The sequence below is a fragment of the Hyperolius riggenbachi genome, chromosome 5 (genome assembly GCF_040937935.1).
Source record: "Hyperolius riggenbachi isolate aHypRig1 chromosome 5, aHypRig1.pri, whole genome shotgun sequence".
NCBI lineage: Eukaryota > Metazoa > Chordata > Amphibia > Anura > Hyperoliidae > Hyperolius > Hyperolius riggenbachi.
In genome coordinates, this window is record NC_090650.1 from 330,042,007 (window position 1) to 330,067,905 (window position 25,899).

The 25,899-nt window shown below is 44.1% G+C and overlaps 1 protein-coding gene across 1 annotated transcript in view; it reads right to left on the minus strand.

The window, feature by feature from the left end:
• The window catches only part of B4GALT6 (beta-1,4-galactosyltransferase 6), a 167,276-nt gene that overhangs the window by 86,374 nt on the left and 55,003 nt on the right, over positions 1-25,899 (minus strand). Inside the window, exon 2 of the mRNA XM_068237309.1 lies at positions 3,584-3,700. Within this exon, the coding sequence (XP_068093410.1) occupies positions 3,584-3,700 (117 nt within the window). The remainder of the gene's footprint in view (positions 1-3,583; positions 3,701-25,899) is intronic.

Consider the following 25,899-nt stretch of genomic DNA (forward strand, 5'->3'; position numbering starts at 1 on the left):
ATCCTAACTGGATCCCTTGAGATGTGAATGTTAGCGCTAATAAATGACTGAATATTTAGCCCAACTACTGGTTAAGTGAATAAGATGCTAAAAAAACTTTTATATATGATGAACTCAATGCCTCCCTGCTCTCCTCCCCAGCTGTATATGAAAATTATTGTAAAATGAGTTAAAGGGAACCTAAAGCGAAGCTTCCATATTTATTTCCTTTTTAACAATACCAGTTGCCTGGCAGTCCTGCTGATCTCTGGTTGCAGACGTGTCTGAATCACACACCTGAACCAAGCATGCAGATGATCTAGTCAGACTTCAGTCACAAACACCTGGTCTGTTTGTTCAAAGTCTATGGCTAAAATTATTAGAGGCAGAGAATCAGCAGGAGAGCCAGGCAACTGGCATTATCTAGAAGGAAAGACATATGGCAGCCCCCATATAACGCTCACCTCGGGTTCACTTATGCTAGGTACACACCATACAATTTTCTGTTAGATTCTTCTGTTAGATTTAACTACAGCATGGAAAAAAGCTATCTGGCAGGTAAATCTAAGAGAAAATCTAACAGAAAATGGTATGGTGTGTACCTAGCATTAAAGGCAGAGGATCAGCAGGGTAGCCAGGTAAGATGCATTATTTAAAAAGGAAATAACTGTGGCAGCCTTTATATCCCTCCTGCTTTAAGTTTCCTTTAAGATTCTCGCTACTGTTAGATAAGCCACCTACCACACTTGGTAAAAAATGGCCAATCAATTTGGATTCATGTACCAGACCTTAGGGTGCCTACCCTCATCTAATTATGATTTGCCAATGTTATCCCTTCCATGTAATAGGAGGGTCAGTAGATTTTGAATACTATGAACAAATCGTTTAAAGAGACTCCGTAACAAAAATTGCATCCTGTTTTTTATCATCCTACAAGTTCCAAAAGCTATTCTAATATGTTCTATTTTACTGCAGCACTTTCTACTATCACAGTCTCTGTAATAAATCAATGTATCTTTCCCCTGTCAGACTTGTCGGCCTGTGTCTGGAAGGCTGCCAAGTTCTTCAGTGTTGTGGTTCTGCTATGAACTCCCCTTCCAGGCCCCTCTATGCACACTGCCTGTGTGTTATTTAGGATTAGAGCAGCTTCTTTCTTCTCTCTTATCTTTTACAAGCTGGATAAATCGTCCTCTGATCTGGCTGGGCTTTTACATACTGAAGAATTACAGACACAGGCAAAGCTGTTTGCAGGAAGAAACGAGCAGCCTGAAACTTCAGTGCATGAGAGATGCAGGTGGAAAGGAACACACAAATCATCTCTAGAGATTCAAAAGGAATGCTGTATACAGCCTGCTTGTGTATGGATGTATTTTCTATGTGTGAACATACTGTACATCAACCTACTTCCTGTTTTGGTGGCCATTTTGTTTGTTTATAAACAAACTTTTTAAAACTGTTTTTAACCACTTTTAATGCGGCGGGGAGCGGCGAAATTGTGACAGAGGGTAATAGGAGATGTCACCTAACGCACTGGTATGTTTACTTTTGTGCGATTTTAACAATACAGATTCTCTTTAAAGAGACTCCGTAACAAAAATTGCATCCTGTTTTTTATCATCCTACAAGTTCCAAACGCTATTCTAATGTGTTCTGGCTTACTGCAGCACTTTCTACTATGACAGTCTCTGTAATAAATCAATGCATCTTTCCCCTGTCAGACTTGTCAGCCTGTGTCTGGAAGGCTGCCAAGTTCTTCAGTGTTGTGGTTCTGCTATGAATTTCCCCTTCCAGGCCCCTCTATGCACACTGCCTGTGTATTATTTAGATTAGAGCAGCTTCTCTCTTATCTTTTACAAGCTGGATAAATCGTCCTCTGAGCTGGCTGGGCTTTCACATACTAAAGAATTACAGACAAGGGCAAAGCTGTTTGCAGGAGAAAAAAGAGCAGCCTGAAACTTCAGTGCATGAGAACTGCAGGGAGAAAGAAACACACAAATGATCTCTTGAGATTCAAAAGGAAGGCTGTATACAGCCTGCTTGTGTATGGTTGTATTTTCTATGTGTGGACATACAGTACATCAACCTACTTCCTGTTTTGGTGGCCATTTTGTTTGTTTATAAACAAACTTTTTAAAACTGTTTTTAACCACTTTTAATGCGGCGAGGAGCGGCGAAATTGTGACAGAGGGTAATAGGAGATGTCCCCTAACGCACTGGTATGTTTACTTTTGTGCGATTTTAACAATACAGATTCTCTTTAAGCTGTCATACTACATGGAAGTGCTAAAATTGGTCAATCATAATTGGATGTGGGTAGACACCATAAAGCCTGATTTACACATCCAATTTCAATTGGCCAATTTTACCACTAACATGAAGAATTAGATCTTATCTACACCAATCTGTTCCTAATGTTGGCCCTTATACTACATGGAGGCAGAATAATTCGCCAGTCACTGCCCAATCAAAATTGGATGTGCATACCAGGATTTAGAATCAAAACAGAGGCTTAAAGGGTGGATGGAATGGAGTCAGCCAAGACTTAAGAAAAAAAGAAAAAAGTTAAAGCCTTGCTTTGCCAATCCATGTGTCTCAAACCATTAGCTGAAGGTAATTTTACATCATTATCTTCTGTCTTCAAAGCCAATTAGAGAGACAAATTTATTTCACCTCTGTGTAGACATTCTGCAGCAAAGCTCTTTTTTAATCTGTTCAGAAATTGACTAGCAAATGCCAGAATAACATCTCTAGCACCTGGTCGGAAGCACACTTCCCAGCCCCCTCCTGAGGTATACGTGGTTTGTGCCCCGCTACCTTGTAGTCTCACACTCAATAGCAAGATGTTCAGCTACACAGCAATAATCTGCCCACAGAGCATGCTGTTACCTTCAGCAGGTGAGTTGCTGCAGTTCACAAGAACAAGCTTTTAAAAACAAGATTATTAGCTGCCTTGATTGTACAAAAATAACCCTGGAATGTTCTTCTGGCTAAAGAATCACATTTATGTTGTCAGCTTGGCATTGGTTTTGGAAATTTCTAAACTTAATTTCTCATTTTCACATGCAGAAATGCATTAGACTGACAGCCATTTCTGGTTGCACTGTCTCTGTAATAAATCTAATCTTCTTACCTTTGTCAAGCCTTATCGAGGCAGAGAGGACTGCACTGCTCTGCTGTGATAGGGAGAAGTTATACACATCTCATCCACACCCCCTACAGGCTCTGTGTGTGTGCTGTGTGTATGAGTCAGACATGCTCACAGCCAGTGTCTGCAGGCTCAGGAGCTGTTACCTGGTGAACAGCTGTGAGTGCAGAAAGATCAGTTCAGAGCTCAGACAAGCAGCTAAGGTAACAAGTGGTGTAACATTCCAGCAATCAAGTCTCGTTTGAGAGAAGCCTCTGCAAACAGGCACCTGCTCTGATTACGTATTTCCTGTTTGGCGGCCATCTTCATTGTTTACAAAAACAATAAATCGCCAAGAACGTAGCGGGGAGCAGCGAAAATGTCACAGAGGGGGCTAGGAGAAGACAACAAACAGGCTGGTACGTTTATTTATGTAAGATTTTCACAGTACAGATTCTCTTTAAGAAATGAAGGACTTACCTGTTCCATTGAGTGTACCATTTTTATTGGTATACTGTCTCAGCATATGACCAATGGTTCGAACGTTGTCTCGTAGCATTATGCCTTGAGCTTGCACCATGAAGAGGTAGGTGTTTGCTGCAAAATAGAACACTGCCAGTTAGTAAATATGCATCCACACGACCATCACACCTTTATTTTCCAGAACACAAATTCAGTGCCACGTTCTATGCTCGGTATAAAAGAATGCTGGTTGCCAATTTCCCATGTAATGGTTGTTTCCTTAAAGAGACACTGAAGCGAAAAAAAATATATGATACAATGAATTGGTTGTGTACTATGAATAATTACTAGAAGATTAGCAGCAAAGAAAATATTCTCATATTTTTATTTTCAGGTATATAGTGTTTTTTTCTAACATTGCATCACTCTATAATATGTGCAGATTACACAACACTCAGCATTCAAAATGAGTCTTTCAGAGCAGTCTGTGAAGTAATGAACTCTCCTCTAGCAGAGGAAAAGTAAACAGTTCAATTACAGTTGAGATAATAAAAGTCAGATAACAGCCCTCTCCATGACTAAGTTAGTCGGAGAGCTTAAAGGGACTCCGAGCACAAAAAAAAAAAGAAAGTTGTACTCACCATGGGCTTTCTCCAGCCCAGTGCTGGTCGGGAGGTCCCACGCCGGCGTCCTGGCTTCTCTCCTTCTCCCCGCTCCGGAATGGCTGGCAGGCCGCAGCCCGGGCGACACTCTCCCGAGTGTCGGGATTCTTCTTCCGCATATGACGCGGATTACGTCACACGCCGGCCGCCTCGCGTCATCATGGCGGCCGGCGTGAAAGTACTGCGCATGCGCGAACAAAGCGCGCATGCGCAGTACTTTCACGCCGGCCGCCATGATGACGCGAGGCGGCCGGCGTGTGACGTAATCCGCGTCATATGCGGAAGAAGAAGCCCGACACTCGGGAGAGTGTCGCCCGGGCTGCGGCCTGCCAGCCATTCCGGAGCGGGGAGAAGGAGAGGAGCCAGGACGCCGGCGTGGGACCTCCCGACCAGCACTGGGCTGGAGAAAGCCCATGGTGAGTACAACTTTCTTTTTTTTTTTGTGCTCGGAGTCCCTTTAATGGCTTGTTTGCCTAGAGATAACAACTGGAGTTTCTCAACTCTTCCTGTACTGGAAACAATTACACTGATGTATCTGATCTTAATGTTTTTTTTCTTAGCTGTGCTACACATACAAATCATAATATCATTTTTTTTTCCGTTTCAGTGTCTCTTTAAAGAGTAACTGTCAGGCTGCAAAAGCCAATTTAAACCTCTATTCTCCTGTGTTAAACAGTTTAGAAGGAAGCCAAAAAATACAATGCTGAAGTTAAAAATCTCTTACTTTGATGTGTGCTGAACAGCAAGGCTCGTTATTCCCAAGCTCCTAAGGAGGCCGGCAGGACGCATAACAGATACTGCAAAGCATTCTAGGGCTGCTTCTTCTCCCCACTGCACTACCTTGGGTCCTCCTCTTCATTTCCCTATCACGCCCTAAGGCTGCTTTCACAGTGGGAAGTTACAGGCTCATGTTACAGCAACTTGTAACAGCAGCCTAACTCACAGCACTGAAAAATCACAGGGCACATGTTCCGTTATAGTATACTGCATGAGTCCGCTACTGTTCCTAGCCACATCGCTAATTAACCACTTCAGGATTCTGCGTACGCATAAGTACGCCCCTGAATCCTGAAGCAGTTTCCATGGAAACGGCCGCTCGTGAGCCTCCGACCGCAGCTCGCAGGGTAAATATAAACACGCGGGGAAGATGTTCCCCGCTGTTTACATACATACGGTGCTGCTGCGCAGCAGCGCCGTAGAGGAGATCGGTGATCCCCGGCCTCTGATTGGCCGGGGATCGCCGGCATCTGATAGACTGAAGCCTATCAGAGGTGGCGCAGGACGGATTTCCGTCCTGCGCAGCCCATAATGGGGAGGGAGGGAAGGAGGCAGAGGGAGGAATAGCGCTGCGGAGGGGGGCTTTGAGAAGCCCCCCGCTAGGCACAGCAGCGCGGCGGTGATCAGACCCCCCCCAGCAGGACATCCCCCTAGTGGGGAACAAGGGGGGGGGGGGGGGGGGTCTGATCGCTTTGCCTGCTATCTGATCTGTGCTGCGGGCTGAAGAGCCCCCGCAGCACAGATCATCCAAACCACCCGAAACTCGGAAGTGGTTAATATTCACTGCACAGTAGTGTTGTCCATTAGGATCTTTTTTGTGAGTCGAATCATCAGGAAGCAAGGAGGATATGACATCACAATTGGCTTCATACGAGACAGACAAACATGGAACCTGCCATGAGCCGTCAGGAGCATCATTCTCTGCAAATTCTATATAAACAAACATTCTGTGAAATCCAAACGTGGACAGTGAAATGCATATGTAATGTAAGTAGAGCCAATATTTAGCTACTGATATGTGTTTTTTTTTTCTCTGAGACCCTATATCTAACAGCTCCTCTTTAAAGGGAGCCTGAAGTGAGAGGGATATGGAGGCAGCCATATTTATTTCCTTTTAAACAATATCGATTGCCTGGATGTCCAGCTGATCCTCTGCCTCTATTGTTGGGCATACATGGCTCAATTTTGCTGCTAGATTCTCCCGCTCGATCAATTCCCCGCTCAATTCCGCAGGCGATTTTCTTATCTTCCGCTCATTTTTCTTATCTTTTCCCATTGTGTTCAATGCGGAATCAAGCGGGGAAATGATCGGGCGGGAGATCGGACATGTCGGAAATTATCTATCGAGCCATCTAAATGGCTCAGAATCGAGCCGTGTATTCCCAGCATCAGACTTTTAGCCATACACCCCAAACATACAGATCAAATTTGTCTGAAAGATTTTCTGCATGCTTGTTTCAGGTGTGTGATTTAGACATTACTGAAGCTAAAGATCAGCAGGACTGCCAGGTAACCAGTATAGTTTAAAAGGAAAAACACAGTTAGGTCCATAAATATTTATGGACCACACTGTATGACAACCTCCATATTCCTCTCCCTTCAGTAACTAGATAATGTACTGGTTAAAGGAATACTGAGGGGGAAAGAGTTTAACTTACCCGGGGCTTCTAATGGTCCCCCGCAGACGTCCTGTGCTTGCGCAGCCACTCACTGATGCTCCAGCCCCGCCTCCGGTTCACTTCTGGAATTTCCGACTTTAAAGTCTGAATACCACTGTGCCAGCGTGGCCGTGTCCTCTCTCCCGCTGACGTCACCAGGAGCGTACTGCGCAGGCACAGACCATACTGGGCCTGTGCAGTACTATCCTGGTGATGCCAGCAGGAGTGAGGGCAAAAGCCATGCAGGCACAGTGGGTTTTCAGACTTCAAAATCGGAATTTCCAAGAGTGAACCAGAGGTAGGGACCGGAGCATCAGCGAGTGGCTGCGTAGGCACAGGAAGTCTTGGGGTGGGGTGGGGGGGGCATTAGTAGCACCAGGTAAGTTCAACTCTCTTTTCTCCTACTCCCCTATAATACTCCTTTATGGGATCTGACTGATACAGGAGACCAGGGTTCTAATCTTCCTGTTCAGTGAACCATCCTCTATTCTGTGAGGAGACCTTAGGCAAGACTCTTTAACACTGCTACTTACATACAGTATTTAAAGCTCCATGCGCTCTTCAGGACAGTTTCGGACAGAAAACCTTAAGTGCATACAAGTGTTCCCAGTTTCTTGGCCTTCCCTGCCCCATCACTATGCCCCTCCCAATTTAGATTTCGTTTCTGCAACAACTTCAAAAGGAGGTTCCTATAGTGTCTTGTACAGCTTCCCCTCCCCGCCATATAGAGAAGCCGTACAATGTGCCTGCACAGCGATAGTTACAAAACTGCTGCCCGACAATCTGTAAAGATTACTTTACATGGCAAATATTGCATGTATGTATGTATGTAGCCTTATACTCATCTGTGCATCTATGAATTTCTGTATGTAGCAATCATCTCTGCAGTGGAAGTTGTTGGAAAATGGGGCAATAGTATTTGGATTGTTGTAGAATACTTCTCACAGGTTATTGCATTGATACATACAGTATATCCTACAGGAAGATTACAGCATGTCTGTGGCTATTCTAGAGATGCGCACAGTGAAGCAATCCTGTCACAACATGAACCGCTATCAGCAATACTATCAGTAGAACAAACAACGCCATCACCAGAGCAATCATAAGCATGTCAGTGTAATGATGTGGTAAACTTTTTTTCCCCTCTAAAGCCATGCTAGACTAACTGAATTAAATCAAGGTTAATGCAAATTTTATGATGCCAATATTTAAATGGACACTACGGCGAAAATTTTTAAAAATTTAAATGATGTGCAAACATAGACAAATAAGAAGTACATTTTTTTCCAGAGTAAAATCAGCTATAAATTGCTTTTCTCCTATGCTGCTGTCACAGTAAGTAGTAGAAATCTGACATTACCGACAGGTTTTGGACTAGTCCATCTCTTCTCAGAGATTTATTTTCAAAAGCACTTAGTGAATGGCAGTTGCTCTGTCCAACTGCCAAAACACTGTGTAGCGAGCAGGGAAGCTGGCCAGCATCATTGTTTGAATCCTTTTTAGAGAATATCTTTATAAAGAATAAAAGCCTTGCTGAGAATCCCCTATGAAGAGATGGACTATTCCAAAACATGTCGCTTCTGTCAGATTTCTACTACCTACTGTAAGTGACAGCAACATAGGGGAAAAGTCTTTTATGGCTCATTTTACTCTGGAAAAAATGTACTTCTTATTTGTCTACGTTTGCACATATTTAAAATTTTAACATTTTTCGCTGTAGTGCCCCTTTAAAGGAGTTGTCAGGCAAATTGTACTAAAATAAACGCTACTTACTGGGGGCTTCCTCCATCCCCAAGCTCCCAGGACCTCCCTCGCTGCATCAGTTTGCAGGAGCTCCGACCCAGTCCCCGGCAATGACGTCAGAGCGACCTGGAGGTCGCTCTGTACTGCGCCTGCGCTGTCAATCACCACCACGTGGGCCGGAGCGGACTGCGTAGGCGCAGTAGGTCTGCGCCTGTGCAGTCCGCTCTGGCCCACGTGGCGCTGACTGACAGCGCCGATCGCGCAGGCTCAGTACAGAGCGACCTCCAGGTTGCTCTGACGTCTTTGCCGGGAAACGGCTGCGGGCAGAGCTGCGGCGAGGGAGGTCCTGGGAGCTTGGGGCTGGAGGAAGCTCCCGGTAAGTAGCGTTTATTTTAGTACAATTTGCCTGACAACTCCTTTAACAAATAAATGCAGCATGAAAGGGATCAGTTCACTGCAGCTACTGTGGATTGAGGAGCAGTTAAAAAAATGGGGCAGGACGCGTCTTGTTTAAAAGGGTGCTTCAAGTACACTATTGGTTAGTGCATTCGGATGCCCTTTTCAACAAGCCATTGGAGATTTATGGCCCATACTCACGGGCTACATTTGTGGCCCGTCGCCAGCACACGTGAGCGTGTGCGCAACAGGCCGGCAACAGCTCGTCGCCAGGTCCCTCCGCGTACACACGTGGAAGAGGGATCAGCTGTGCGACGGAAGCGGTCGCCGACGTTCCTCCCCCCAGCCGGAAACCCAGTTCTCTGGCTATCAGGTTGCTGTCGCTAGTCCGCATACACACGCGACAGTTGCTGCGAAGTTGCGGCGGCAACTGTCGCTAGGCGATTGACCGCGCCAATCGCCTGGCGACAGCAGCGACGAGCGACGGTTCGGGGTGCGCGCCCGTGTTGCGCCTCATACTCATGGGTGACCTGTTGCCGCACCACGTGTTGCGGCGACAATTGTAGCACGTGAGTATGGGCCATAAGGTTAAGGGGCGCTGGGTTTGTTAAAGGGAATCTGAGATGAAAGTGATATGGAGGCTGACATTTTAAATTTCTTTCATATAATGCACATTGCCGGGCTGTCCGTCTGATCCTCTGCCTCGAATACTTTAAGCCTTTGGCTATCATTCATAAAGCATTCCCGCATGCGGAATTGCTGAAAACAGCTGACTTTACCGAGCACATAGCAAAATGTCTATTCATAAAGGCTGTTTCCGCACGAAAAGCTGACATTCCCGAGCAGAGCGATAAATTACCGCCTTGTGCGGTGATTATCTTAACAAATGTTACTAAATGTCAATTCATAAAGATTAGAGCAAGCGGTATGAGGACAGGAAATACCACACCCTTGGAAGTAGCGATAAGCATGCGGATTACAGCTAAGTCAATGGAGACAGACCTCCCAAGCAGCAGCAGTGAGAGCAGCGCACGGAGGGACTCAGGCAGCTTCTCCTGTTACGCCAGCCTACCGACAGCCTCGAGCCAGCCTAGTTCGGGAAATCACCGCACTGCTATTGCAACTATAAACATTTTTATGAGTGAGCACACAGAAGTCTAAAATACTGAATGCTGCGTTTTCCCGCACTGATTTTCTTTACCGAACCCACTTTTCTGAATGATAGCCGCAGATCAAAGGACTAAGACAAATCTGACAAGATTAGCTACATGCTTATTTCAGGTTTGTAATTTAGACCCAACTGCGCAGAAAGACCAGCAGGACTGCCAGGCAACTGGTAGTGTTTAAAAGTAAACAAATAAGGCAACTTCAGTAGGTGTCACACATCGGGTACCAGCGGGGAAGGGGGGATACTTTACAAATGTGTAGTCGATTATCTTTAAGTTTATAATATTCTTATAATATTCTACTACCGCTATGAATGGAGTAGAATATCAGGACATGTACAAATATTCTACCTCGGTTATCCTGTGCCATTTTAAAATAAGTGTCTTTTTCAAATGTACCAGGCGGATTGGTCTGGCTTCAAGCTTTAGATATCTGCAGTAAATTCGGATCAACTCCGTTTATGTGCATCTCTGAATATCCCTGGTACATTTCTGCTGTTAGAAAACAGAATGTATGACAAGACCTTAATCCTGCAATACAGGGCCAAGCTTACACAACCTAAACCCGTGTCTGGAAATAAGGGCCTGCTGACATCTATACTGCATATGAAACCTTCAGTACAGACACTGCAGTCTCCTGGAGCGCAGGCTTGCTTTTCTTACACAGCTGACGGCTATGTGTTTGGTTTATAGCTCTTTATGCATTTTACAGGTCTATTATGAAATACATTAAACCAGTTTTGTCTGAGTCATCTACACAGCCTTGTCATACAGCAATGAAGGTCATGTGAGCTGTACAACAGTTTATAACAACCTCATACCTTTTAAAAATGAAATTTCCAAACCGGTGGAAGGCCTCTTGCACACTGCAAGTGATTCCGATTCAGATTCTGCTTTTTAATCAGTTTTTACATCCGATTCAGATTCCGATTTGCAGTGTGCAGGGAGTAAACTGCAAATCGGAATCGGATGTAAAAACTGATGTATGAGGGTTGCACACAGCCCATAACACCGGTCGGACACGCCTGCCATAGGACCTGCGAGCAAAAGCCATTTGCATTCCTTGGTAACACAGTCATCTTTAGATTTGTTTTTTTCAGTGACATGTACAAGCAAATAGGGTATCTTTTTCCTGTCACTGAAAAAATCAGGGCTGTGGAGTCGGTCCAAAAATCCACCGACTCCGACTCCTCAGTTTAGGATTCCACCGACTCCGACTCCTCTAATTTGCATATTACAATTTTGTTGATTAAAAGTATGTAACATGAAATTCGTCTCTTAACTGCCAACGCTTAGGAATTTTACAAGACAACTGAAGTGAGAAGGATATGGAGACTACTATATTTATTCCCTTTAGACTAAAACTAGTAACTTGTAAAAGGTACAAACCGGAACAAAGAACATCTATCAGGCCCTAGGCAATGTAAGTGTGGGTACTTGTAAGAATGATGTGCAGGTACTCTGCAGGGGAATGAGGAGATTGTAAACAGACAACACCTCTGTGTTCAATGTGCACAGCATTCTCAGTGGATTCCCTGCAGCTCTGTGGGGAGTGCATATGTAGAGTATAGTACTACTGTGTAACAAAGTAAACAGATGAAATTAAAGTTTTATACATACCTGGGGCTTCCTCCAGCCGCCTTCAGGATAATCAGTCCCTCGTTGTCCTCCTCCACCACCTGGATCTTCTGCTATGAGTCCAGGTACTTGAGCCAGTCGGGCGTAGTGCGCATGCACACACTCCGCCGCCAGGAGCATACTACACCTGTGCAGCACTATTGCGCAGGTGCAAAATGTTCCTGGCTGTGGCTGTGGCTGCATGCGGCTGGACAGCGCTGACTGGCTGAATTACCAGGACTCATAGCAAAAGATCCGGGTAGTGGAGGACAGCGAGGGACTGATTAGCCTGAAGGGGGCTGGAGGAAGCCCCAGGTATGTATAAAACTTTACTTTTCATCCGTCTCAGTTACCCTTTAATTTGTAGTCACCAAACCAAATTTTAACAACATATCAAATTATTTGATTTCATCAGCAAAAGGAGTGCATACATTTGCATAAATCAGCATCAATGCAGAATTATTTCCATCTCATTGACCATCTCTATTAGTGACACAGCTACACATCAGGCTTTATTCTTACAGCATAGATGTTATTTAGTATATATAAGAGATTCCTGTGTACACATCATATATACAGTCACAATCAGATATGTATATCTGACCTTAAAAATACGGGGACTGCTTTATTGAAGCAGCACTAGTAACTCATTTTGATTGGTTTATTTCATTTTTGTGGACTAAGCACAGCTATTACTGTATATATACTGTATATATACATTATTTTTAATGACTATTATCTGAGAAATAGAACATTTTATCATATTTTGTATTTTAATTACAGTTACAAATTCATTAGGAGTCGGAGTCGGAGTCGGTGCATTTTTTCCCGACTCCGACTCCAGGCACCCAAAATTGCCCGACTCCACGACTCCGACTCCACGACTCCGACTCCACAGCCCTGGAAAAAATAGCCAGCTTGTTAAAGCACTATCTTGGTGCAAAGACGCATCTGAAATAGTGGAAAGTCAGGTGTATTATCCCCACATACACACACTCTAATCGCCTTTTAGCACGTCGTCCCTTATGCTAGGTACACAAAGCACAACTTTCAGTCTGAATAATGGGATTGAAGCAACTATTTCCAACACGACCGATCTGCCCCTGATCGATAACAGGATCAATTTTGTCAAGTAATGATTTAAAAATCGATCCTGTTAATGATCAGGAGTGGTTTAGACATGTACACGACACCTTCCTGTCAGATTACTCATTAATCAGATGGTAAATTGTGTCATGAGTACACAGCATTACATTACAGAATAATTCTGCAAGTAAACTCACTGCCCATACAATTCCATGGGGCTGTTGACACTTCTGTACTGTAATTGACCACGTTCTTCTAAAGCCTGGTACACACTTTCAATCATCACTGGTCAATCACTGACCAATTTTACCACCTCCATGTAATACAATCCGAAACAGCCTGTATGCATGTTGGATTATTATGGCTCTGTACACATTAACAAGCTGACACATCATTGCATTCCAGTGGTTCTGGAGGTGTGTTTAGCTTCTAAGGGTACAATGGTTAATTTGCATATATTCAGCAGTGGTGCCTGGGAGACATCTCGAGCTCACTCCAACCTGAATTATCGCAAATTCTTTCTGTTTTAGGAAAGCAAACTTGTTTTTCCATGTAATATGAGGGTCAACAGATATTGAATACTAAAATGAACAGATTGTGTCAGTAAACCCTCCTACTACATAGAGGTACAACTGATCAGTGATTGGCAAATCATAATTGAAAGTGTGTACCAGGCTTAACTCATTGCAAGCAGGCAGTTAAAGTTAATTAAATTAAAGTTTACTAGCGGACCCGCGGCGTAGCATACGCCGCATAAAAGGGTAGCGGGCAGGAAGGGGGTATTGGGCACAGCGGCGGGGAGGGGGGGTTCGGCCCCCCTCACCTGGGTCCCCCATCTGCGCTCCCCATTCCAGCTTAAGCTCAGCAGCAGCCGCCGCCGCTATTAGTAAGAGGCAGCGGGCGGGGATGACTCACCTCTTCTGCGTTCCAGCGTGCGTTCCACTGTCCTCACTTCCTGCAATGCTGTCCACTTAGAAAGAGGTGAGTCATCCCCGCCCACTGCCTCTTACTAATAGCGGCGGCAGCTGCTGAGCCCAAGCTTGAGGGAGAGCGCAGATGGGGGAACCAGGTGAGGGAGGGGGGGTCCGACCCCCCTCCCCGCCGCTGTGCCCAATACCCCCTTCCTGCCCGCTACCCCTTCCAGCTCGGCGGCAAGTCTAGGACCGTCCCTGGGTTCAGGGCGCTACTACTACTTCCTTGGACCGGCCCATTGTTGCTTGAATCGGTCCTGGGGGCAGGGCACTACTTCTTGCTTGAAGGTTGAGGCACTTAGCCCATTATATATATATATAGATTTCCAGTCTCTAATTGCAGTTTACCCTCAAAGTGTGCATTATGCAACACGCACAGTGTGAATTCAGACTAAATGATTCAGATCCTAAGGCAAGGCTTACTAGCAGACTAGGTCAAACATGGCAGACCACCTTCCTCACAGCTCCCCATTCACTCATATGTGAGGTGGGGGGTGGGCTAGAACTACCTGACAAAATGACATATCTTATAGAAATAGGTTTTGTTTGTTTACACTGGACAACAAGATATTCCAGGCCTGGAGAGTTTAAAACAGAGTGTTAACAGGGGAAAAAAAACTTTCATAAAAACATTTAGCAAATTCTAATACTAGATTCTAATTCCTATCTTAAAAAGCACCAATTCTGATGAGGGTAAAACGGTTGTATGCAAGTATGACTATTTGTCAACGCAAAATATTTTTTTATAATCATTTCAGGTGATATTTCACCGGGATTGCTGTACAGACATGCTTGCCTCCTTGCCAAGCAGAATGTACAGTTCTATTATTGAGGAGTAATGGTGGACAGGATGAGGATTCCCACTGTGAGACTGAGCAGAAAACTTAGTAGCTGATCAAAGAGTCCCAGACTGTTCTAGAAGGAACAAACACCGAGGGATGCCAGTACACAAAGTAGTGCGTAGTCACCCAAAACAATCATGAATCATTCTAGGTTTTGCAATTATACCATATGTATGGCAGATTTACAGGCATTTGTTTTGTAACTGGAAGAACGGGAAAGGGCTAGTTCACACTGGGCACTTTGGTAGCGTTTTGCCAATTGCCGGCGATCAGCAAAACGTTGCTTTTCACTGTACAGGAAAGTGATTTTAGAGGGATTGCGTTTTATTCTTTAACATTGAAATGCAATCGCTCCAAAATTGCTACACGCACGTTTGAGATTTCAGCAAATCGCTAATCACTGGAGATAGCTAGTATGAACACTACCATTGACTTGCATTAGCAGCAGCGCTTTGCTGATCACCGGGTATCAGCACAGCAGTGCTAAAGCAATCAGCCAAAGCATGGGAACCAGCCCAAAGTGTTGTTCTACTGTTTCTGTGCACCCTGGGTTGAGATCCCCTCACGTCCTGCACTATTGTGAGGATGTTTCAATTTGTATAGTGTTCTCAGGCGCTGTTCTGTAGTGAACACAGATCTGGTTTCTATGCTTATAATGCACACCTTATTTCCAAGATTCTCTGAAATAAACAAACATTGCTTAGATCAAGGTTTTACCTCCCCTGGCTACTATTAAGTGGTACCCCAGAGACCATGACTAGTTGCGCCAGGAAACCTTGGCAGTTGTCCTAGAAGAGCAGCCATAATTTAATTGTACTGTCACCCAAGAGGAGCGATTCTCTTCCAGCACAGAGGAAAATAAACATGAGCATAGCTAGCAGTAGACAACACAGGGGTTACATTGCTGGCAATGAGAATATAGCCAGCAATCACTGCATTTGGTTTGGGTATAGTGCTATCCATCCTGCATAAAACGTTTCACTGCATCAAATCAGAAACTTGCACCAAATCTTAATTTTAACCAGAAGTATGCCTAAGGGTGCCCATACACCATTCAATATTGGGGCCCGATCGACCACACAGTTTGATCATTTTATGAAATTGGAAGAGAAATCTGAGGAAGCGCCTGTACCATGTGGCACACAGCATGTGCCAAGTCACATGGTACCGGCATTGTCAGTGACAGCGAACACCAGAGGAGGCCAAGAGTCCCACCAATGGAGAGAAGAGACTTTGAAACGCTGAGGGCGTGATCCCGCTAACGCAGTTGTGTCCGCTTTTCAGCATCTCTAACAATGATGTAGGGCAAGAATACAGGCGCTGTTCAGAATCAGAATCAATTTATTTTTCGCCAAGTAAGTTTGCACCTACAAGGAATTTGTCTTGGCAGTTGCTTAACAAACACAAACAAAAAACAATACAAGGACAGACAGTGTGAATATTACAAGTTAAGGACATTATAAGTATAGTGGCAGTAAGCAATGTGAGAATTGTTCATGTTTAGTTCTGTGCTGATTACTTTCAGTCCTAGCAGCTCTAACGTGGTTCAGCATTAAGTATGGCTACCGCTTGAGGAAAAAAACTGTTCCTATGTCTAGAGGTTTTGGTAGCGATTGATCGGAATCTTACTCCTGAAGGCATGCGCTGGAAGATGGAGTGAGCTGGGTGAGAGGGGTCAGAGGCAATTTTGGTCGCTCTCTTTCTGCACCTGCTAGTGTAAAGATCCTGCAGGGAAGGTAAGCTACAGCCAATTATCCTTTCCGCTGATCGGATGATGCGCTGCAGCCTCCCCTTTTCTAATGCTGAGCAGGAGCCGAACCATACAGTCATAGATGATGTTATGGTGGATTCGATGATTGCAGTGTAGAACTGCACCATTAGATTTTGAGGTAGGCCAAACTTTTTCAGCTGCCGCAGATGGTACATTCTCTGTTGTGCTTTCTTGACAATAGTGGCAGTGTTGTTGTCCCATTTTAAGTCGTTTGAGATCGTGGACCCAAGAAACTTGAATGACTCTACTTGGGTTATTGTGGATCCATTTATGGTTAAGGGGAGGTGCTGGGGGGGGGAGATCTCCTAAAGTCTATTATCATCTCCATGGTTTTGAGAGCATTTAGTTCTAAGTTGTTGCTGCTGCACCAGGAGGAAAGCTGTCCCACCACATGCCTGTATGCAGACTCATCCCCGTTTTGAATGAGACCAACAAAGCGAAAAACAAAAGCTGCTCAGGCTACCAAATCCACAGTATGGTTGTCAATGTTTAATGCCAGAAATCCTCAGCACTTGGTATCACACTGTAGGCAAAAAAGGATGTAGAAGACAAATGCCCAATGACTGTTGTCTGGCATTTGTCTTCTACATTCGTCTGCCTACAGTGCATTGTATATCCACGATACACGCTGTACATCTTAAGGGTTCCTATTGTAAGGGCCCGCGATGTGAGTAAACGTATACGGTTTTTATGCTTTATACATGTTGGAATAAAAAAAAATTGGTTACCGCTTTTAACATTTAGTGACCATAACCTTTTCCATTTATCTGGGTGACAGTCACCTATGCATAGCGATTGGGCACAAGTCTGATACCAAGTGCTGTAACATTGATGTGTAACGGAAAAGTGGACACAACTGCTTTAGTGGGCTTAGGCACTGAAAATGAGCTAAGGCGAAGGGGGGGGGGGGGCGTCACTTTACACTTGGGGAAAGGTGGCACAGGCAGCATGCACACCAGCCCATGACCCCATTTCTGGTTTTGTCTGCTACATTTCCGCAACATACCCAAACCTGCATGATTTTTCCATACAGCGCAAGCACATCCATTCATCCAAAAGAATGGCACGCATCTGCTTCACAGTGCAGAGACATAGCAACAGATTATAAGAGTGTATCTATTATAAGAGTTGTATCTATCCAGATACAATACTGGACCGGCTGGGTTCAGTGACCCATACTGGAACCACTGCACAATACAATATGGCAGAAGGTATTTGCAGGTCATGGTGTCCAGGCAGTATCCAAAGAGCAACACTATGGACATTGCAACCTGTGCCCTGCAATATAATACCAGTTATTAAAAATTCTAAATAATGGCGCATCTCATTGACATGACACTGCAAATAACTGCTGGCAGGTTGTTACTGCCCTTTGCCTTTTGGTGATATAGAAGCCTGGCACAGCCAAGATTAGGTCATTACAACAGGTTTACTAATAGTCAGCTGGTCATAACGGCCAAATATGTACATTTTTTAGATGCCCACAAGCAGGGCTCCCCAAACCTGTCCTCAAGGCCCACCAACATTGCACGTTTAGTGGAAATCCACAGAGGTAGTTAACCACCTTAGCAGTAATGACGAGCTCAGCTCGTCCATTATCGCTGCAGTGGATATCTCTGGCCCCTGTGGGCCGATTTTGCAAAAAAATTTTAGCTAGCTGCGTGTGGGGTCCGATCGCTGCCGCTCCGCGGCGATTCGCCGCTAACGGGCGTAGTGGAGCCCCCCCCGCCCAGACTCCTTGCAGAGCCTGGCCAATCAGTGCCAAGCTGCGCTATGGGGCTGGATCGGACACCCCCCGATGCCATGACGTGGATGACATCATCCCGATCGTCACCATGGCGACGAGGTAAGCCAAGCAGAAAATTTCATTTATAACAGGATTTTCTGCTTGCTGTAAAAGCCGTCGGCGATCGGACTAGATGGGTAGATGACCCTCTAGTGGTGAACCATGTAGCTAACTGAAAGTTAGCTACAATGATTCAGGAATAAAAAAATTGAAAAAAAAAAACAAAAACCTGTTTGCACGCCACCCTGGCGATTTTAATTTAACGCCAGGGTGGTTAATAAGCTCTGTTGAGACACTAATTACCTCATATGTGCAGGTTTGTGGTCTTCTGCAAAAGGTGTACTGTTGGTAGGCCTTGAAGACAGGGTTGGGGAACTAGGCCCGCAGGCACTAAAAGAGGAAAGCAATATCTGACCAATGACTACCATTCTTAAGAATGATTGGAGCAAATATGACTGCTATGAATGAATGAAAAAGCAGATTTCTGCACTCAGCCGAAACCGCTGCTGTCATCCTTATCTCAGGGGAATTATTAATTGGCCAGTAAAGTCCATGTGGGCTAATTGATTTTTCTTCCAGGAATGGTTGGCCAGCAGGTGTCTGCAAAGTCACACAATACACAGTGACTACAAAATAATTTATGGTCAAACAATAACTGGCCAGACCAGGTAATGGGCAGAGTCTGTGAGCAATATTACAAAAGGGCGCACTACATACATAAATTAAAAAGGAGTTAAATGTACATGTTGTAGTACCAGACTGTACATTCCAACAACGCACATATTTAAAAAGGCTGGAGATTAGCCGAGTGCTTGTCAGATCCAGCAAGTTTGGATTCTTTTATAAGCGGTCTGCAAATACTGGTAGGTTGCACAAGTTTGCCACATTGACTAGAGTCATATCAGATCACAGTAAGGACTGTTGAGTGAAATAGCAGTTATGGAATTGTAGTTACATACAGCACCTAAACTGCTAATATTTCCAGGCAACCCAGTAATAAAAACACAGGCCATATATGCTACTGCACAGCCACCATTTCACTCACCTTAAAGGGGGTTGGAACTGAAAATACAAAACTCTACTACCTATTGGTAGGTACAAGAGTAGTTAGTGTAAGATAGTTTGGCCAAAACAAATTTCTTATTAAATCGATAAACTCATACATTATGTGCATCACCGCTGTGCCGAAGTATTCAAATGCCAGTCTCTGGTCACTCTCCCCCTACCCAGTCAGACACGTTGCCATGGCAAAAGCTGATGCATCATTCGATATGGTTCTGAACTGTGCCGCTTTAAGCTGGCCCGATACCGCTGATGTCACAGCGCCCAACAGCGGTATTAGGCCACAGACGATCCCTTGTTTCCATTGCAAGTTTACTGCACATTGTCCAAAGTCCGCTGACAGCAGCTGACTGTGGGTTTTGGGAACTGCACGCAGCAAAATTTTGTCCTACGCATGGGAACAAGCCCATTGATTAACATGGGCTGTCACATCCGGTGCGAATCTGCCTGCGGGGAAACCTCGCGCAATCTCCTCAAGTGTGAACCCTGCCTTAAAAAGTCTTCTCTGCTTTCAATCTACTCATACTGCAGAATCACATTTCAGATTGCTGTAAAAAGTACTATAAACTAAAGGTTATTTACGTAGGTAGGTAGGTAGGTAGGTAGGTAAAGCATACAACTACAGTACATTTAAACCGGAGGGAGAGCAACTGAGACCTTGAATGACCAACAGATAAAACATACAACAGAATATGAAATAAAATTCGTAAGAGTACCAACGGGACAAAATCTGACATCTAGAGAAATAAAAACAGTATAAGCATAGAAGAAAGGAACAAGTAACAGTGTGCCAATGCATAAACAATGGACAGGGGAATGTGATGACAGATCAGAGAAATTAGTTCAAGTGACATGCCTCTGCAATGTATAACTTCCTGTAGTACACATCTGCCCACACTTCCATCGCTCTGCCTTGTGCTATTAACCTCTGCTAGAAACACTGGTGTATTGTTGTGCCTTTCTGATGCATAGCCACTGGTTACAAATTAAGGGAAAAAGTATGTAGTTTGTTGTACTTGGAAACATATCAAATGTTTAAGCTGGTTAATTTCTACTTCAGAAATCCAATAAGTAACTAGAGGTTGTTTGGATTCAATGACTTGTGACTTTGGTTAGGAGAGAAGAAAGGATGATTCACTCACATAATATTCTAGCACATGATAAGCTCTGTTGACATCACCAACACAAGGCTACATAAGCTGGATTTCACTGACCACATGAGCGGCGTATAAAACTTCTTGTATTCTTGTAGCTGGGCAAAGACCGTACAGAAAGCACATTCACCCCCCCCCCCCCCCCCCCCCCAAAGTTCTATACTGACCTTGAATGTTTGGTTTTCTGCTTTATCTATACCGCAACTGGCAAATACTACAAAGCAGCTTTTTACCCACTGTGTAGCCTTGGCAGACTAGATCAAATCCCAGCTGATTGCTGGTGCATCATGTTTTTATGATCTTTTGATACAATAAAAAAGCATTTTATATTGAAGACGGTGCTGACTCACTGGAATACTATATCAAATCCCAGACATAAAGGGATAGGTTTGACTCTCAGATTACCACCCCCTCTCCCCAATAGAGAGAGGAACAATACAGAATAATAACCCTAGCATTTGTATAGCGCATTTTTTCCACTGCCACTAAGGGCACGCTCAGAGGGCCACCCTGCAGTGTTAGGAAGCCTTGCCCAAGGACTCCTTACTGAATAGGTACTGACGCTAGCCAGGATTCAAGCCTTGGTCTCCCATGTCAAAGGCAGATCCCCTACCAATACACTATCCAGCCAAACTGCACATGCGGTGCACAGATGAGCTTGTGCTCCTGTCATAAAGCAAATAGTTATAGAGGATACGCAACACAACTTAAAGGGGTTCTGTGGGGGTTTGCTAAGGATAAAAAACGGCACTTACCTGGGGCTTCTATTGGCCCCCTGTAGCAGTAATGTCCCACGCCGTCCTCCTCCGATCCGCCGTTCCCCGCCGCCGGCCCGGTCTAGTGCGGCACGCCGTCCAACTGCGGCTGCGCGGCTGTGCTCGCTCCCGCCCACGCCATTAGAAGCTTACTGCGCAGGGGCAGTACAAGAAAACTTCGTACTGCGCAGTAAGCTTCCGATGACGCAAACGGCAGGTTTTGGACTAGTCCATCTCTTCATAGGGGATTATCAGCAAGGCTTTTATTCTTTATTCCCTAAAGAATAAAGGATTTCCCTAAATCCCTAAAAAGGATTTAAACAATAATGCTGGCCAGTTTCCCTGCTCACTACACAGTTTTTTGGCAGTTGGACAGAGCAACTTACTGTACATGACAGCAACATGGGAGAAAAGTAATTTATGGCTCATTTTACTCTGGAAAAAAAGTACTTATTTGTCTGTTTGCATATATTTAAAATGTTTCAATTTTTCGCCATAGTGCCCCCTTTAACTACTTTAATAGATACCAAACCAGCACAGCACAGCACATCACCTCAAACAATTCTATCTGCGTCCCAACACATTTTCACTAATGTCAGGCAATTTTCCACTACAGTCCATGAAATATAGGCCTGAAAGTGCAGCTGGCTTACCTGTGTATTGCTTTCAATCTGCAATGAAGAAGAAAGCTTTATCAAATATTCCAGCAGGTCTATTGTTTGTCTGTAATGCTGATCAAGAATGCTGGAAGTTTGTCCAGCAATCATTCAAAAACTTTCACCCAAAATGGTAAACAATGGCGTAAAGGACAACTGTAATGAGGGGGGTATGGAGGCTGCCATAATTATTTCTTTTTAAACAATACCAGTTGCTGATCTATTTGGCTGCAGTAGTGTCTGAATCACACCAGAAACAAGCATGCAGCTAATCTCGTCAGATCTGACAATTATGTCAGAAACACCTGATCTGCATGCCTGTTCAGGTTCTATGGCTTAGGCCTCTTTCACAGTGGGACGTTGCGTTTGATGCGACGTTAAAGTCGCACAACTTGCCCCTAACGCAGCACATGTAGGTTATGAAATTGGACGTTATTTTGCACTGCGTTGTGTCTGTTGGTGCGCCTTTTTTGTCGCATACTGATGGAATGAAAACGGCGCATGTGTTACATTTACAAAAAAAAAAAAACATTACCGAGCATGTGCAACACCCAACGCAGCAAATGTATTGCTAAATGCACAGCATGCAGCACTTTCTAAATATTGCTACATGTTGCACACAACGCAACGTGTGCACTGTGAATGTCGCGCAGGCTTTGTATTGCTGTGCGTTAGTCTGTGTTATAATTTTTTTATAACGTGCGACTAACGTCCCACTGTGAAAGAGGCCTAAAAGTATGGGCTGGTGCACACTAAGAGCGGCTCTGAGCTTTTTTAAAAATTCTTGCGGGCTGAAAAGCGCTTGGCATGAGTATTGCAATGGGATGGTGCGCACCAGAGCGGTTCGTTTTTCCCCAAACGCAAACTCTGGTCCTGCAGCATTTTTGCTGATTTCTGAGGCGATTATGCCTTAATGTTAAGTATAGGAAAGTGAAAAACGCTAGATCAGAGCAGTTTTCCAAGCGTTTTTGTTACAGTAGCTGTTCAGTTACAGCTGTACTGTAATAAAATATTAAAAACGCTACACAAAAATGCTCCGAAAATCGCTAGGCATGATAAAAAAAAAAAAAATTGCTCTAAACATGCCTAGAATCACTCAGAAAAACCTCTTCAAAAACCAATAGCGTTTGCGGATACGCTAGCGCTTTTTGGTGTGCACTGGCCCTATAAGAGGCAGAAGATCAGCAGGATAGCCAGGCAACTGGTATTGTTTAAGAGGAAAAACATATGGCAGCCTCCATATCCCTCTCGTTACAGTTGTCCTTTAAAGTGTGCACAGTACTTCGCCTAGGGCTGGACAAATCCTAGGAGCCAAATCTCCTTAAAATTACAGCTGGCACCTTAGAGTATTTGTCTAAAAGCGGTTATTGAACTGGCTTCAATCAATTTCCTACTAGCGCCTGGATTGAAAAGACTGTCTTCTAAATTCTGTATGAATTATGCTATTGACGCTGGATTGAACTCAGCGATGCCGGCTGATAACGATTACCTTGGACGAAAATCTTGAATGAATCCAGCAAGTGTACAGCAGCCGTCTGACATCTGCTAAAGATCTTCCTCAAAGCTGAATGCCTGAGCAATGAGCGCATTGTTCCCCCCACTTACCCTGCCCACTGCTCCGTCGTGTGTTGCCTGGTGTCCCTCTGCTCCACTCCAAAGCAACAGATGCGTTGCTATCCTGGAGGAGGGTGACGCATATGTACAGCATTGGTTGTGTGCTGCCATCTGAGAAATTGAGCCCCGATCTCTGCCGGGCAATCCTTTGATATGTACGGAACTTAAAGGATATCTGTAACTTAAAATATCCAAATAAACTAACAAATAGCTGTTTCTGATGATTCCCTGATCTCCTTGGTGCTCCCCACCACCGGTTTCAAGTTTTTGGGTTAATTTTGATAGTAAAAAAAATAAAAATAATGGGTACTTTTTTTTATATGACTGCAACCCGGGAACAACTTCTGCGGCATTGCTGCATGTACACAATCCGCACTATGAGTAAGGACAAGCCAGCCACACACTGGATAGTGCACAGAAGGGGAGGCATTACGCAGAGAGATGCAGAAATGGGTAGCAAAAGGGCAGGACAGAGTGAAGAGCTTAGCTTCTTCCTCTCACGGTGCTGGACTATAATGTCCAAGTTTTTAACAGCAGCATACGGGGACCTGCAGTGGCCGCACGAAAAATTGACCCTGCAGACAGGCATGTTAGCCTTTAAGGCACATACTACTGTGGTCAGTTTAGAATGCAAAAAGTGGTTACAATTATCCGGCCCTAGCTTCTCTGAAGGTTTATTATAAAACTAACGGGGGGGGGGGATAAATTAAAAAAAGAGAACAGATCTGTATAAACCAAGCCATAAAAAGAGTTCTTTCACTTTATCCATACAAGAGAAGCATTCCAGGAAGCATGTGACTGGATGGAAGAGACAAAAAAAACCTTTATCATTAATAAAAACTTACATAAATGAGGTACTTGTGAAGAAGCTCCTTTAAGAAGCATTTGATGTGCTCTAACCAGAAGTGTTCCGTGTACCACATGGTTTACATGTGCAGCAACAATAGTTCATTGAAAGCTGCTTAACAGTAGTAAAAACAGCAGCAGCTGTTAATTGGTGTAAATTGAACTCGACTGTCACCAACCTTCAGCTAGCCAAAAGAACTGACACTTGAAGTTTGTGACAACTGTGTTTTGTTTAAATTGCAGCACTTTAACTGCTTTGGGACACAGGATGAGTGAAAACCCCGAGGTATATATACAGTACATAGGAGTACACTAACTCATATTATTAGAAAGGCCTGTTTATTTACTGGTATACAATAAACTACCAGTGGGCAGAACGGAGGCATAGTAAATAGAACTCTCGCCTGGCGCTGGGTCCTCGGTTTGAATCCCAGCCAGGGCACTATCTGCACGGAGTTTGTATGTTCTCGCAGTGTCTGCGTGGGTTTCCTCCAGACACTCCAGTTTCCTCCCACATCCCCAAAACATAGATAAGCGAATTGGCTTCCCCCTAAAATTGTCCCTAGACTACGATGGACATAGGACTATGGTAGGGATCAGATTATGTCTCCCTGTGTGAGACAGTTACTAACAAGACTATATTACAGTGCAAAGTGCTGTGGAAGATGTCTGTGCTATGTATAATAAAGTACTAATTAGCCAATCATTACAGCAGTTAATTTGTTAAAATGCGTACAGCAACAGGTCAGGTGCGTCAGTTGACATGCACGTAAAAAACCCCAATGGGAGGAAATGATGCGTCATGAGCGTTGATTCCAGTCAGGCTGACTTATTTCTGAAACTAGTCATCTCTGGAATTCTCATGCACAATGGTCTAGAAATACTATTTAGAAATGTGAATGGCACAAACTAAATTGGATTCCACTTCCATTAACCAAGAACAGAAAGCTGAGGCTGCAGTGGGATTACCAAAACTGGACAGCTGATAACTGGACACGTAACCTGGTTTGATGGATACTGAATTCTCCTGAGGCACTCAAATGATAGTGATGGACCCAACAGGCCTTGTGTCTGGTGGTTGTTGTTGAAGAATAAGAGAACAATAACATGAATGCGAGAGCAGAAATTGCACAATGCAATCACGTCACCACAAACCAATACCTCTAAGAAGCCTTTAGAACCCCATTCCCATGTATATTCATACCTCATGTATACTAACAAATCTTAATCTGTCAACTTAAAGTCAGAAATAAGCACTTTGTCTTGTTTATTATTTACAATGGGAACTGAAAAACTGTTTGGCCAGCAGGAAATCCAGCATGCAAATACTGCTTACAGATGATAAGCAGATATATCCTGGCAACTCAGGATATCCTCCTTCAGGATACTTTCCATGGGACCTGCTAACAGGAGATAAGGTAACCCGTGACCCCAGAGACAAGTAACGCAGATATGAAAGATGTCAACTTTTTTTTTTTTTTTTTAAATTTACTCATATCCTGGCAGCCCACTTCCTCCTGTCAAATTTCACTGGTAGGTTAAAGAAACTTTGTCTTGAAGCAAAATAGTACAATTAGATACTGAAAGATCCTGATGCAATGTTTACCATTTTCCCTTTTTTTGTTTCCATTATGTTAGTATTTTAAAGTATGTGTAATGCTATGTGCATAGTATGATATTTTGTGACAGTCTTTTCATCTCATCCCTAATATGCCGACCTTTTATGTATATCTACGCACGTCTAGATGTAAAAATACTACTGCCACATGCTT